This window comes from Heliangelus exortis, chromosome 21, assembly GCF_036169615.1.
Source record: "Heliangelus exortis chromosome 21, bHelExo1.hap1, whole genome shotgun sequence".
Taxonomy (NCBI): domain Eukaryota; kingdom Metazoa; phylum Chordata; class Aves; order Apodiformes; family Trochilidae; genus Heliangelus; species Heliangelus exortis.
The window spans coordinates 207,991-224,176 of record NC_092442.1 but is presented as its reverse complement, the minus strand read 5'-3'; the positions used below and the strand labels follow the sequence as shown (position 1 = coordinate 224,176).

At 46.4% G+C, this 16,186-nt stretch overlaps 1 protein-coding gene across 1 annotated transcript in view; it reads right to left on the bottom strand.

Moving 5' to 3' along the window:
- Nucleotides 1-2,507: 2,507 nt before the first annotated feature.
- The window catches only part of GALNT17 (polypeptide N-acetylgalactosaminyltransferase 17), a 219,154-nt gene continuing 205,475 nt past the window's right edge, over nt 2,508-16,186 (bottom strand). Inside the window, exons 9-11 of the mRNA XM_071765003.1 lie at nt 15,432-15,527; nt 6,205-6,372; nt 2,508-5,735 (exon numbers count right to left, since the gene is read on the bottom strand). Of these exons, the coding sequence (XP_071621104.1) occupies nt 5,607-5,735; nt 6,205-6,372; nt 15,432-15,527 (393 nt within the window). The 3' untranslated portion in view covers nt 2,508-5,606. The remainder of the gene's footprint in view (nt 5,736-6,204; nt 6,373-15,431; nt 15,528-16,186) is intronic.

The window sequence follows — 16,186 nt, the reverse complement described above, 5'->3', positions numbered from 1 at the left end:
ACTATGAAATATTTGCCTATACCAATAAAACCTAGATTTACAATAGCTAGGAAAGACATTTGGGAAGCTATTTCCTATCACATCTCTGAGCCACCAGGTGGGAATAAAAATAAGAAACTCCTCCTCTGGAAAGCTCTCTGGGTTGTACAATCTTTCTTCTCGTTATTTTTCCCTTTTGTCAGAGGAACAACACTTGACACACAGGAGTAGGATGGTTGTTCTAGGTAGCTGTTCCTGCATGCTTACAAAATTAATATTCATCAGTTTAGAAAACCCTGGAGCTAAGGCCTGGGTTATGACTTTCCCAATAAATGACACTGCCTTGAGTGTGAGGTATCCCGGCTCTCAGTGCAACCCAAAGCACTTGGGCCCAATGCTCAGATGGGGTTTGCATGACTGACCCAATCCAGCAGCCCTATAAATAGGAACTGACCCATTTTCTTCTGCTATGACTGCTTACCTCAGCCCATAGCATGAGGACCCATGGGTGACAGTAGCTGCTGCACCCAGCTGAGCCATCAGCAGGTGTTTTATCACAGAGATCCCTGAGCTGCTGCTCAGTGATGCTAGGAGGTTCCCACCACTTTGCTTTGAAGCACAAGGTGCAGCTGCACACTGGTCCCACCAGCACTGACTTAGCTGCAAATCTGGATGAGCTGAGGACCCTTCATCACCTTGCATGGCTCCTGCCTGCAGGAGGATGCTGAGGCAGTAATAAATTTGGGGAATCTATGGATTTATAAGAACAGTGATTCCAGGAACCACCTCCTGGATCAACCCACCTTGTTTTTTCAGTAAAACTGCAGAAGAGCTCAGCCCCCCTCCTTTCCAGCACTGGGCAGATGGGGTGGAAGGGTTTGTGTCTCTCAGACTGGCAGAAAGTGCTTCTCATGTTTAAGAGACAATCTACAGATTCTGTTTGCCAGCGATGAGGAAGGGCCCTTAATACTTCATCCCAACATCTCTGGAAATCCAGAGACCTCCCTAATGGTCATTCAGACTTTTTCCACTCCACAACACAATGTGAGATGGCTTCTCATCTGCAAAGGCTCTGGGAGAGCTCAACAAGCTTCATCTTATCCTGCAGAGTGGAGCACTTAAATCTGTACCTATTAGCAGCAGCAGAGTGCCCAGATTGCTCAGTGACCAAGCAGAGAAGCTTCCCTAATGGTAGCCTAGACTTCAAACTCCTGACTTCAAAATAACAGCAACTTCACTTGAAGATTTATTGGGAACTTTCAGCAAGTTTGGCTCTTTGCCAAACTTGCCTTTGTGCTGGGCAGCACAAAGCTCCTGCAAAGGTCATGGGAAGAGGAGGAGCTCAGTGTTGGCTTTGGACAAGGGCTTGAAGGGATGGGCTGAGGGGAAATGGCTTTGAACTGGCAGCAGAAGACTGAGATTGGACATTAGGAAGAAATTCTTTGGTGTGAGGAAGAGGAGGCTCCAGGAAGACCTTACAGTAGCCTTCTGGTACCTGGAGGGGGTCCAGGAAAGCTGGAGAGGGACTTTTGACAAAGGCATGGAGAGATTGGACAAGAGGCAATGGCTTTAAACTAGAACAGGGGAGATTCAAATTAGGTATTAGGAAGAAATTCTTTCCTGGTGAGCCCCTGTCCCAGGTTTCCCAGAGAAGCTGTGGCTGCCCCATCCCTGGCAGTGTTGAAGGCTGGATGGGGCTTGGAGCACCCTGGGCTGTGGGAGGTGTCCCTGACCATGACACAGCAGGGAAAGTTTTTAAGGTCCCTTTTTAAGGTCCCTTCCAACCCAAACCAGTCTGTCATTCCATGACAAAGAACATTGGATTGGATTGCACCATTCCTGATGTGGACCCTTCCCCTTAGAAAGTCTGGGTTGTGTCAGCTGCACACATGAGGTCACAGATCTTCCTCCATTGATCTTGGGTCATCCTTCCAGAGAGTTGGGGGTGCAAATGGGACACTAAGTGTTGGAGTTTGATTTACCCAGCTCTGCACAGATGGATTCAAGTTTCGATGCTACACTTACCTGGACTCATGCTACCAGCTTGCTGCATCCTCAGCTGCTGGTCCCATCAGGAGAACCCATCAGTGCACCCTCCAGCAGAGGAATTTGTCTCCCCACACCTCCCTGTTAATACAGGCACCAACCAGCCTGGCTTTTAGGGAAATAGGGATGCAGGAAAGTGGGTCTAAGGAGTGCCCTGTGCTTCAGGTGACATTGAGAAGCACCCATCTTGGTTACAGGAATGCATTTACAAGTGATGCTTTTTTTACCATGCAATGTCTCTTTTCAGCTTCTTGACTGTAACTGCATTGTCCTGGTGAGTGGCAGCCAGCAGGGATGGATGAAACAGGAGGTTAATCTGCATCAGTCATCTCTCTTGATTTTTTCTTCACTTCCATTTCCTTTTAAAATGGAAGTTCCATTAAAACAGCAGCACTTTTCTATTAAGTAAGTAACAGAGAAGAATGACTGCCTCTGTATCTCATCAGCAGTGAATCTTTTAAAAATCACTCAAGAGGCAAGGCTCAAATCATAAATTTAATAAGAACCACTTTGATGTAACTTTTTAAAGCAATTAACATATTATTAGAGATAAGCGCAAGATGCAACATTTAAATCCAGATTTCTAAGACAGATTTCTACAGTTTAGGAGGGTGAGGATCTTGGGTTGTCACCTCAGCAATCATCTCTGCATGTCACAAACTAATGCCAGAACAGAACTGCAGTCACACAGACACAGCAGATTAGAGTCTTGCTTTTAATCCTGATTTTACTCATGTTGCTTCTTTTTCAGTCATTTAAAAGTGTTCTAGGTGAAAATGCACCAACTACCTCGGTAAGGTCCTGGAGCCAAGTGTTTGTTTTCCTCATTCCCTTTCTTTTGACTGTTCAGGCATTTGCTTTCTACATGGACCATGAAGGAAGACCATAACTGAACCTTCATTTTTCAAAAGGCTCAAGCCAGCCCATCACCAACAGGATCCCCATCCCCAGGTGCTCCTGAGCACATATCCTGCACCTCCCACAGGCAGCACAGGTACCACCAGGCAGCCAGCTGGAGATGCTCCATGGTCCTCCCTACTCCACCTGCTGCCTCTTGAGCAGAGCTCTGGGGACATCCCAGAGTGCCTGGGGCTGACAATCTTGTGCATTATATGGAGCAAACCCCTCCTGCCTGGTGTCTGGAATATGTCCCCCAAGTGGTGGTAGCTGAGGTGCCACCACACATTCCCTTCTGCTGCCAGTGACAGGGACAGAAACCTCTGAAGCAGATAGAAGGCTAGGGGTGGTGACACTTTATCCCACCAGGATTAATGTGACAAAGCCCATCTGCTGGGGCCCTGAGCACCGGCTGGACTAGAGCTGAACTGGGAGCTGGGAATTACAGCACAGGCATCATCCAAGGGCTTTGTGGTTGTTTATCCCAAAACACAGAGGCTTTTCCCAACACCACACAATATGTGGCTTCCACTGATGACTGACAGCAAGCTGATTGCTCAATTAAAGGGCATTTTACCACTTTGACCATTAGCTGTGAAGACTCAAATCCCCCAGACTTCCCTGGAGTCCACTTTATCAGTAAATTGCTTTTCTTAGGAGGCAGCAACAAATGCAAGGGGAAGCATATCATGCAGCTAAAGACATTGTGATCATGTTGGGTTTTATAAGAGCTAAAATTTATTACACAAGAGATGATGCAACAGTGAATAAGAGAGCAAAATTCTACATTGACTCTCTACTTTGCAATTCAGGACAACTAAGAGGTTCTACTTCATTAAGGAAGGCAATGGAAAAAAAAACCAGGGACAACCCCAGTGGATGAGGAAGTCTTGTCAAGTCTAAATGAACAATGAGTCTTATGTGATGCTCATCACTGTAGAAGGAACAATGAAATATATCAGCTTCTGTTCAATAAATTACGAAAAGATCAATTATAAACCTGCTGCGTGGCATTGAAAATTAAACTCATTAAACATCCAGGTAGCTTCATCCTGATGCAAATGGAAGACAGGAATGAGTGCTCTGCAGCAAACAACTCTGTGCACGTCCCATCACTGGGAAACATATTTACACATATATCTCATATATTATTCTATTTCAGTGAACCCTAGCCAGAGGGCAGCCAGAAAGAGTATTATTCCATGAGAAGGACAGGAGATGGGCTGGCTTCTCCCCTCCACCAAGTGAAGCCTGTGTCCACCTATCAGTCTAGCAGTCATGTAAAACAACCTTGTAGGACCATGTTTCCCTTTTCCAGATAGCCAGACATCAGGACTCAAAACAACTGTCTCCCATAGCAGCTGGGCAGATTTGGTAGCTGTGGACCAAAAAAAGGCTGTTGAGATTGCCTCAGTGTAATAACATGCCTCAAGTGACTTCAAAGCCAAGAATTTCATCCAAGCTGCCATTCTTGGTCTCTTGCCCTCCCTCTCCCTTCCTCACTGCACCATTGCATTGCCCTGCAGAAACATCCACTGCTCGGGGGGGGACCATGGTCACACACTGACCAAGTAGGGCTGTGCCTGAGCCTCGGGAAGAGATCTACACTGCTATGAAGTTATGGAGATTGCCACCCCCCTGTCTTCACCCAGAGCAAAGATGGCTTAAAACAACCCCTGCAGCCTCCATGGGAGGGAAGCCCACGTGGGACTCTCTCGTGTTAGGTGCTCTCAGGTGTTTGCACACACCAGCACATCAGTTCCTACTTTGACAAGAGCATAAATAAAAGGATAAAGAAGGGTGTCCAAAGGGACCATGTCAGATCAACAGCCCTAACGGGAGTGCAGGTGGATCTGCACCTCCCAAGGCTCCAACTGGCCAATATCTTGCTGTGCAAAATATCCTGTGAGCTCACCTCATCCGAGTGATCTGCATTGAACCATGGTCTTTTCCAAGGAGAACCCACCTGAGGTGTCCACAGGAGGACCTGGAGCTGCAGGTTTGGCCAACAGCAGCCTGTGGGTGGTGGGGGCAATGGGAGGTCATTGGTTTTATTCAACATGATTTTGTATATTGATGTGTGATTAAAAGTTGGAAAGATCCAGGGGAGATACAAGCATGAGCTTTTCCTCTCCCATGCTCAAGAAAGGGGCTGCTGGTTGGAGGGACAAGAAAGGGAAGAGAGAGAGAGGAGCCAGGAAACATGACCATTCCTACTCAGCACATTTCAGGCTTGGCAATCTTTTCTCTGACAATCAAGTGTGTTTTCCCACCTGCCAGGCACATCCAGGGTCTTTCCACTCCAATTGGGGTGTACATCTACTTGGCTCTTTGGAAGAGCTTGGAGTCATGTGGAAAAGCAACAATTCCCTCTCAGTAAAATGGTCTTGAGACTGCATGAGCTTATTACAGTCATTTCAGGAAAAATAAGTGGTACCTTTTAGAGTGCTTGCTGGAAGATTATAGCAGTCCTGACCCAATTTCACACAGTTGGAATCAGCTGCGAGAGACTAATATACAATAAAAATAAAGACACAGATGCCCATTTCCCCTATGTCCTCTCCTTATCTCCTTATAACATGAATAAAGCTTTGTTATGACAGTTTTTCCTTTCCAAAATAGTCCAGTTGGATCAGTCCAAGTCAGCCATATTTTGAGTTAAACTCCTCTGACTCTTCTGCCTTTTACTTGATGAAATTTTTAATTGTCCACCTTTGTCCTGTGCAGCTGCGAAGAATCAAATCAATGCCAGCCATTCCCTTGTTCTCAACTTCCAGGCATCGCCCCGTTCCCTTGTTCAGGATGGCACCATTCTAAAAATCAAAGGATATGGGGAAAATATTTTTAAAATTCAGACCCAGAGCAGCCTTTACCACTGAGATCGCAGACCCCTAACATGTCAGCAGCCAAAGGATGTGTGTACCCATGGAATAGCATAGCTTCACCCTGCAGGAGGAAGGGATGACACTTCCATGCACATTATTTACCCTCTGATTTGGGACAAAAGTGTTGTGTTTTCATCTATTTCATCACAGAAACAAAGAAATCTGGAAGCCATGGGCAGGGCAAGTCACACACACCTGAGGGTCTCAGAAAGGGAATCTTCTACTGGAAATAGTCCTAAAATATTGTCCCTCAACCTTCTCCCTCTGCCCTGGGACCTGGCATCTGCTGTCACCCAGGACCATCCCATCTCTACCCCCACTGTCCCATGCCAACCAAGATGTGTCACAGTCCCTGCTTTGGGGAGCAGCACTGATGGCAGAGCTGTAACAAACAAACCTGTATGAAATTCCAACGTTTATGGAGAGTGCTCTTGACCTTCTCACAATCCAGGAGCTGAGGGAAGCGGCTTTTCCCGTTATCCACCAGGCAGCGGGTGTCGGGAAGAAGAGTTGTGGTCCCAAGGGCACCGAGATGAAGGAAACCCTCCTTGGTGTAACGTGCAAGCTAGGGGCAGGGAAAAAGAGAAAAAGACCATCAGCATCTTTGGAGCATCATGAAAAAGCAATAGAGGAAAGGAAAAGCTTGCAGACAGCCAGGCAGAAACCTGAGAGGATGACACACAGAAAAAGTAGAACTGAGAAGAGGGGAAAAAAACCTCCAAGCCTTTCTCCAGCCTTTTTTTCTTGTTGTTTTGGGTTTTTTCAGCAGATGCAGGTGAAGAAGTAGGGCACAGTAAGGGGATAAGAATAGTTCTGAACCTTAAACCCAATCCAGGGCAGACTGCTCCAGCCTCCTTTGGACCGGAGCACTCTGTGGGTTGGGGCAATGGAAGATTTCTCCTGGTTTTTGGTCAGAGCCAGCTAGCTTGGCTGGTTGTGATGGCCCAGCCTGTGGCTTTTCACATTCTTGGCAAACCAGCATTGCTTTGGCCTGCAAACAATGCTGCTGCTGTATCTGGCACAGCCCTCCAGATACTCCAACCACAGCCAGGCAGCACCTGTAGCCAAAGGGCACCAATATGGAATTGGCCCCGTTTCCCAAGGATACCAGCCCAGATCTCCCTCGTGGTTCAGAACCAAAGGAAAGCCTCAGGATTGCATCCAAACCCTGCAACACCCCCACATCTGACCTCAAAGTGTTCTCAGGGCTCTGCCTGGTGTCTCAAAAGGCTCAGGGGTGTTGGGCAGGCACCTGGCACCGAGGAAGCCCCACACCTCGGTTGCAGTGCTGGAGGAATCCCATAAAAATATTTCCCTCAACCCATTTAAATTCAGGAGTGAAAAGAGATGAATGACAGCAGCCTGACTTCCACAGTTCGCAGGCAAGATATACACAGCTGCTTATTTAAATTATGAATCAATCCATTATCTGGCAGACAAATAAGAAGCATTCAGCACGTTAATTAACTGAGCATATCTGCGACCCAGATCCTTAAAAAGAGACAGTAAATCACACCAGGAGCTTGAGTTATCTCTGTTAGAATAATTAAACATTGAAAATCAAGTCAAAATGATGTAATGGGGGCCAACTCCAACCAGCAATTGTGGGTCTTGAAGCCAACTTTGCTGTCCCTGGGTGAGGCCAGTGCTGGGGTGGGTGTGCTGGACCCTGGGGTGCTGCCCTCCTGCCTCAGGACAGGGGCCTGACCTGCTCTTCTCTCAGCTGCTGCTGGAATTACACTTTTACTCAACATGCTGTGTATCAAAGCAAGATCTCCACTTCTTCATATCTCCCAGGGGTCCCTTTATCTGTGGTATTCACCCCCAGGCAGATTCCACTGCAGCAGACCACACCTGTGGATGCTGGCATGGGGAAAATCTGCTCCATCCCCTGGTGCAGGATCTGCTCTTCTGGGTCCCAAAGCCCTTGTCAGGATGGTGCAGAACAGCACACAGCTCTTCAGCTTTAGCAGTAATTTCCCCTTCAAGCTGCCATGCTGGTGCAGAGGGGTGGAAAGGAAGGGAGCTTCTAGACATAACCATCACCCCTCCTCCTCCTCCCCATCCTGCATCATCCCCAGCAGTGAGGTGACAGGGATCCAGTCCCCTACCAATCCTGGCACACACTGTGCCCAGCACACAAGGCTGGGGAAACCTGGGAATGATCCTGAGGCACCTCCAGCCCAGCTGAAGGGTCAGGGTCACATCCTTTGGTTGGTTTTAGGAGTTTGGTGTTTCTGTGAGCCAAGCCTCAGGTGAGGTGGTGCTCTCAGCATGATGGGGGGTTTGTAACCACACAACTCTCTGAATTTAGCATTTGAACCCCAACACAGACACTGAGGCTGCTTGCCATGCAAACAAACAAACAAAAAAAAGAGGTATATAGAGGAAAAGACAAAAACCAGTCCAAGCCCTTTCCATGACAGATGGAAGAAATCAGCCAGAGGTCTCTGATGGACAGTGCAATCTACTCTCCTCCTCCTGCTTCCAAAATGTTTCCTACCATGTACATATTTAGCATGCTAGACAGTTTCTTTTTGTCTAATGTTTGGCAGCTTGGGCTCAGCCAGTTGGCCCAATGCCCACAAGGCAACACGATTGCTGCATCTTATCACCTAATGTGGTGGGAGAAATAAATAGAGCAAAAAGCCAATCTTTCCTGAGGAAGGGAGTGGGTGGGTGGGGGGGGTGGAGGAAGACCAAATGAGCTGAAAAACAAACAGGGGGATTATGAAAAATGGGTTAAGGGCAGCTATTAGATGTGTCACCTCCTGTGTCCAATAGCCAGACAAGTAAAGACCCCAACGTGTGTCTGGATCCATCCCAACACCTGATCCTGCCTGCCCATCCAGCCCTCAAAACTGTGAGTGTTCCCCCAAAATTCCATCTAACTCCTGAGTGTAAGCCCCACTGCTAGCTCCTAAGGCATTTATGGAACTTTTGTCTTTTGGGATATTTTGTCTTTGCTTCCTCATTTCTTCTGTTGTCACTCTGTCCTCTCCAGAGAGAGCCCAGGCAGCAGCTGAGGCTCTCACGGTGACAGTGGGGTGAAGCCCTGAGGTGAATTGGGTCCTGTGGGCATTGGTACTGCTGCCAATGGGTCCTCCCTTGGTGATACAGGGGAGAAAACACAGAGCAGAGGCCAACACTGGAGATGGAGTGGTGCTGCAGCCCATCCAACACTTTCTGTCTGGACATGGTGAGAAGAGATGTGAAGCACCCTCTGTCTCATCACCACATAGCTCATGGACCAGCATTTTACAGAGCAGCTCCACACAGCACGCGCAAGTAAGATCTGAGTCTACTTTAGGAACCAAAGATGCCACACAAATGTTTTATAGTGTCAGTAAATGACATCTGCCAACAGCTTTAAAACTTTTTCAGCAATCCACCAGCTCAACAACTCCCAGTTGCCTGTTTCAGCATTGCCAGTACAGCCCCCAGTGATGAGCTCTGGGAAAGGAGGTTGATGAGAACTTCTCCTTTGGCTAAGTATGTAAGTGAATCAACTTTCAAGAAAATGTAATAGTGAGAGGTTGCTGCCTGATCAGTACCGCCAGTGCTCATGGGGGATATTCAGCATCAGTGCAAAATAACCCAAGGGTATCACAGCCCCTGGAGTCAGGGGAGCACAAGAAGGTCCTGCTAGTGAGCAGGAGTTCAATATGGTTCCTTCTCTGGGCACCATAATTGTGCATGGATGTAAAATTTGTGTAAATCCTGCTCTCTTGCCCAGGAGTAAACCTGGCACAGTCCCTGCTCTTCCCTGCTCCTCCTCATCCTCACATCAGCTCTTCCTACAGGATCTGGGAAGGTTCTCCCACCAAACATTCCCCCATCAGACCATGTTGGTTTTCTCCTCTCAGATGTTTCAGAAGTGTTGTCCCTCATCTTCTTGATTCTTCCATTACCAACCATCAGGAAAACGTTGCCCATGTCACCCACCAAGTGTCTGAACAATTCCACTTCCTTGGAGATCCCAATGATTTCCTCACATGGCCATCATGGCACTTAAAGATAATGAAAGTTTGTCTTTTTTCAAAGACAAATTATTTCATTGATGAAGAAGGAGCTTTTTGCCAAAGTGCCATCCTAGGCCCAGTTAAATTCTGTGGTATTTAGTCAAACAAACCCATTTTCTTCTGGCTTTGTGGAAAGGCATATTATTGAAGTAATCTGAGTTAAAATTCTGCTCCACTTGCCCCCCAAAGATATGTTTGTCCTTTGAAGTGATCTGTCCTACTTCTTAACCTGGTTAATAGGTCTGGATCCAGAAACAGCAAATCAGCCATGAGCTGAACAAAGGATGTGGGCAATCCCACAGCAAAAAGACAAAACTGGAGGTACCAGCCTGAGGAAATGCCCAGAGGAACGACCCAGCCTGGTGCAGGAGAGGAAACAAATGCCAAGACTAAGAGGAAAGGCCAGAGAACAACACTTTAAAAAGATTAACAAGTTACTTATTAATATTGATGAGGTCTTAAACCCCTGAATCAGTGGAAATGGCCATTTCCTCAGCAAGAAACACACATCCATGCCCACAGCCTCCTACCAATGCCTTCCCAGGGAAAACTGCATCTTGCCACATCTCCCACCTTCTGGTACCACTCTGGGGGCTGCTTTGCTCCATCCAGCCCTGCTGCTGCAGCCCCTGCATTGCCCTGATCTCTGTGGGCAAACTCCCCCCCACCCAGTACATCTGCTCTGCTGATTGCTTCTGGTTGGCTGCATCTCAGTTAATGAGACATCTTAGCACCTGGGAAATAAAAGCCTTGATGACCTCCATTGACTCTACTGGAAAATAATTCAGGGTTGTTTAGTTTCCTTTCTGCACGGAGCAGATCATCAATTAGCAACCAGAAGGAAAGTGTGCAGTGTTTTCTTTTTAAGACAATTTAATGTGATGTTCTGTCTTGGTACTGCACTGTCCCGGATGCTCTCAGTATTCATGGGTTTGTCCTCAAGTTCTAGTGCTTAAATGGGTAAAACATATTTTATCTCATAATTAAATGAAATGCTCTGCTGGGTGAACATTATCTTAAGTTTTATAGTATTATATTGCTTTCTATCACCTCAATATATCAGCATACTTCTGTCACTCCAATGAGCTATTACTGTATTATTAGTGTAATACATCATTACAGCAAGGTGTTTTCATGATGTATTGCTGACAAGATGAAGCCATCAGGAACAAAAAAAAAAAAAAAACAACCCACCCATGAGCAGTATCAATATAATTACAGAAAAAAAGGATGCTTCACCATGGTAATCTGATAATGACTTGACCTGGGAGTGCATGGAAGCAGAGGGAATGGGAGAAGCTAAAGGGAAAACAAGAGAAAGAACAAAATTTTTCCCCCAGTGACAGATGCTCCAAAAGTGGTTCTGTAAGAGCCAAGGTTTCACCTGCATTCAGTGCTAGGTATGGGATCCACTGCACCCAACTGCCCCCATCAGAATGCCATAGGCTCAGCTTGGACCAAGCAGAACTCACTGGGAGAGAGCAGAAACTCAGGATATAACACAAACTTCCCTGCCTGGAATGGGACAAATCTCACCCTGCAGAGCAGGGCACTCCCCATCACTCTGGGACCCATGAACAGACCCAGGATCACCACTGCCTTTGCACCAGTCCAGTGCCAGCACAGAGCCTGCACCTTCCCCTGGCTCACTGCAGAGGAGGAAGCTGCTCGTTGGTCATTAAAGATATTGAATCCCTAGGGATGGGCCCCAGCATCAAGGAGAGATGGGGAGATTTCAGGACACTCCACAAACACTGAACACAGGCACCTCTGTGTGTGCTGAACAACTCCAAAGGAATTGTAGCTCCTTGTGTTTTTATATATATATTTCGTACATATTAATATATTTTTATATTTATATCTCTATACATTTATTTATTTATATATTTATATATGGATATATCTACAATGAGTGAGCTATTTGAGCAATTATATTCCCAGCAATTCATTACAACACACAGCCCATCAAGTAAACAATGGCAGCCAAAGTCCCATTGCTGTGTGCTCTGCAAAAAACTTGTTTCAAAGCTTTGCACTAATTAATAGATGCTTTAAAAAAGCATTTTCCAGGGGTTAGATGAATTGCACATAACCCTAAATTAAGGAAGAGCCAAGAACGAGCTCTCAGCTGGAGAAGAAAGGAACAACATGAAGACCAAAAAGAAAATATTGTGCTGAGCTGGCACAAGGGAGGCAGCAGTACAGCAAAGGTTTGGCTTCAGAAAATCAGGTAGGGAAAGAAAACGGTCTTAAAGTCTAATGGCAAAAAAAGTTGAGGGAAAAATAAGCAACCTGCTTTTAGCCATTCATCTTCCAGCCCAGGGTTATCAGAGAATGTCAGACTAATTCAGTTTCTCATATTATAATGCACTTAGAAGTTTAAGTTTCCACCCAGAAAGTCCAAAAGCCAGTTTGTGTCATTTAAGAAAAACAAAAGGTGTCAATTGAAGCTACAGCTGGGTTATATTTAGCAGTGACTCCATCAGGCACAGTTGACTGATCTTGGTTTATAGGCAAGGACACACCAAGTGGGATTTGTCTCTGCTCTGTAGGAATGACTCCTGTGGCCATTCCTGGGCTCAGGTGGCTCCTGAAATTTGCAGCTCAGGCTCAGATGAGCTCTGGGATTACTGAACCCTGCTGAGCCTGGAAAGCCCAGGGTGACCATATTGTGGGCACAAGCTCTTCATGTATTCCCATAACTTGAACTATAATTTTTTTTTTTCAGCTGAAAACAAACTCCTTGAAACCCAGTGCAGCTGCCATGTCCTGAAGCTCTACAACCCCACTTGCTCTGTCTCAGTCTCCAACTCACCCTCATGACAACGAGGCTCATTTTGCAGGTGGAGAATTAAAAGAGATGTGTTTAAATCATATTTGAGGCCTGAAAAGGGAACTGACACCCTGCCTTGCTGAGCCCTGACTAATACTCAAAGTTTCATTGAGTTAGTGATTAAGATGTGACAAGAAAAACCTCCAAAACAACAAACAAAAAAACCCAGAGAGAGATCTTATCACAGAATCACAGAATGGTTTGGGTCGGAAGGGACCTTTCCATCCAACCTGGCTTTAAATCTTATCTCAGGAAAGCTACTAGGAATGCATGTTCCCAGACCCTAGGGAACAGCTGAAAGATTTTGCTGTGAACCCTAATATTTGTGTTTCCACCTGGAAAGCTGCAGCTGGGGAACCTGCCTCCCTTATAAAGACTCTTATGAAACTCTTGGGCTGCACAAGCACTGTGGGAGTTCTGGACAGACACTGTCTGCAATGCCCAATGAATTAAAGCAAGTTCTTTTTTTCAAGATTGAGTTTACTTATCTCTGATCTTCACATAAATAGTCAATATTTTGGTATTCCAAAAACAGAAGACACCCAAAACCAAGATGGGCTTCAAGCCATCTTGGGCTAAAAAGCAGCTGGAACCAAGAAATGGGCTGCAGCAGCCTCTGTTTGAACTGCAAAGCTCTTATGCCTAAATTAGAAACCTGCTAAAAACATTAATTACCAAAAATAAGTTGGGGAACCCTAGTGCCTGGTGGAGCACTTCTTCTTCTCCCCCCTGATGTCCTTTTCTGGTCCAGGGCAGAAATTTTCACAGGCAGGTTTTTATTATGTAAATGCCTGTAGGTCCTTAATGGGACAGTTAAATTTATGTTAAATTTCCCAGTTTTGGCCCAAGTGAATGCAACTGCAGAGCTGAGCTTTCTCCTGTAACCCAGATCCAAACATTTCCTCTCTCTGTCCCTGGGGCAGAGGTGCAGGCCAGGCTTACAGAGCTCCTGGGAGCAGGAATCCAACCCCAAGTGTTGAGCACTTCTATGTAATTTCTGCACTTGTGGGTTGAGAGGAAGCTTTGATGCCTTTGCTGGCACAGAAGATCTGTCAGACACTGGAGTGGCTCAGCTCTGAGTCTTCACTCTTGGCTGTGTCACCTCCTGTGCTGCTGCATCCCAGCACTTTTCTCTCCTGCAGAAACTTGAAGAGGATTTAAGAGCTCACAACACTTTAGCCTCCTGGTCCTGCCCACCCAGAAATTTTCAGTCCAAACCCTGTGTCAGCTGCCAGCACTGACAGCTCTGCTTTGGGCTCCTGATGTTCAAACAAGGTGTTGGAAGGCAGGGCCAAAGCCAGAGTAACCAACGTCATGATGCTGAGACAGAAACTGCTGGAATGCCAAACCAGGGCTGCTCTCTGTGTGAGAGAAGGACAAAGGGAGCACAACACCTGCAAGGAGGCGAAGGTTTGCCTGAACCAGGCAATGATTGCAAAAGGAAATAAACCTCTGTCTACAGCTGAAATATTCCTAACTCAGAATGGCAGCACAGCTGGGATGGGGTTGTCTCCTCTAACTTCACCCAAATGAACATCAAGCTTCCAGTTTAAGGCTCTTCTTGGCAAGGGAGAGGGACAGACAGGACCTTCCCCACCACGTGAGGTGCCACAGGTCCTGTAGCACATCTTGGCTGCTTTTGAGAGAATGTGGGTAACAGCTTCACTAAAAACCCAGGACAGCTTTTTAGGTAGTTTTGCCCCAGTTCCTTGACAGATCAGCAGATAAAACTTCTTCAGTACAAAGGGGCCAACCCAGGTGAGGTGACAGAAATAGCTGAGTCTGGCAATGAGCATGGACTCTTCAACAAAGAGAAAAGCAAAGCAACAGCTTTGTCACAGAGGATTTTATCCATGTTTCCCCCTCACCACTCCACACAGGACAAGATGGGTAGAGCCCATCACTCACCATCTCCCTGCCTTGGCTGAAGATACAGACAGCCACAGCTCTTATATGTGAAATGTAAATAAAAGCAGGAGATTGAAATCAGATCCAGACATCAGATACTGATGATAAACACCCAATTCCTCACTGGACAGAGTTCAAACACCCAAAGAACAAGTGTTGGGGCTCTAGGGAGGTCAGGAACAATTTTAGAATACCTAAAATGTAAAGAATACCTAAAAATCACACTGTAATTTTTGAAAACCCCATGTGTAACTAGATGGTCTTCAAGGGCTCTTCCAACCCAGACCAGTCTGTGATTCTCTGATTCTATGATTCTGTGATTTGCTTCCAGCATTATTTTCCCTCCTGTGGAAGATTTTTTTCAAACGATGCTTTTACTTGCAGCTCTGGTGTGATTATGGTAATCCAGACAACATGAGAGGAGCTGGGAAAGGGCACCTTTATATCTGAGGTATTTTTAATAAGAAGTTTGGCCTTATACATTTGAGAGAGAAACCAGGAGGCATGTTGCACATCTGTCCTCTGCCCATCCCATCCAGCCTCTGCTGGGTACCACCTGCTCCCAAAGAATAATTTGGGCTTGAAAGGGCCTCAACCACTTCCCTGGGCAACCTGTGCCATTTGCCCACTACCCTCATAGTAAAGAACCTGTTCCTAACACCCAATCTAAATCCACTTTTCTCTTAATTTAAAGCCATTGCTCCTCATCCCCAGGCCCTTGCAAACCCTTTCCAGTCTCTGGGTGCTGGAAGGTAACTATTAGGTGTCCCCTGAAGCCACCTCTTCTCCAGGCTCAACAATCCCAGGTCCCTCAGCCTGATTTTGTAGGAGAGGTGTCCCAGCCCCTGGGTAACTCCTCACCTGTGGTCCCCAGCCATGGCAAGGGTACAGTATTGCTGTGTGGTTCTCCTGGGGGCCCTGGTCAAGGCAGACATCTTTTGCCTTGTTGTTTCGTAGCTGTAAGAAAGAAAAAGTGCAGTTATATGGCCTTGTCTCTTCAGAGATAAGCAATAAAGTGAGGCACAGAGTGTCTCCAGCTTTGCATCCTATAGAAAGAATCCACAGTGCTACATCAGGAGGCATCATCAGGCAGAGAAAGGTTTAGTGTGCCATATGTTTTCCTTAAATACTGGGCCTAATGCTGACTACTTTTATGCAATAATCACCACTCAAAGGAGCCAGCTTCCTTAAGCACAGTTTTCTTTGTATTTGGTCATGTGTGGTGGCAACAAACATATTTTTAGACAGCTGTCAGCATGTTGCCAGGAGCCTGAAATCAATGCAGAATTGCTTGTATTTCATTGCATTCTTAAAGTGTTCAGCAGGGCAGGGGAAAAAAGCCCAGCTGGCCTAAGGAGGCCCCTGGAATTGTCACAGGGATGCAGGAGGAGACCCAGAGAGGGCAGAGCAGCTCCAAAGGACACACTTTGGAAGGAGTTTGGAAGTGATGGGTTGAAGCTGAAGAGCTGCTGAGCCTCAGCCACCAGCCCTGTCCCTGCAGAGGTGTCTGTTCCCCAGTCTCCCCATGCAGGGCAACTGCAATAATGCCTTTGAAAGTATCGCTTTTGGGGGAGCTTTTACCTTCAAGGCATTAAATAACTTTGATAATAAATTTT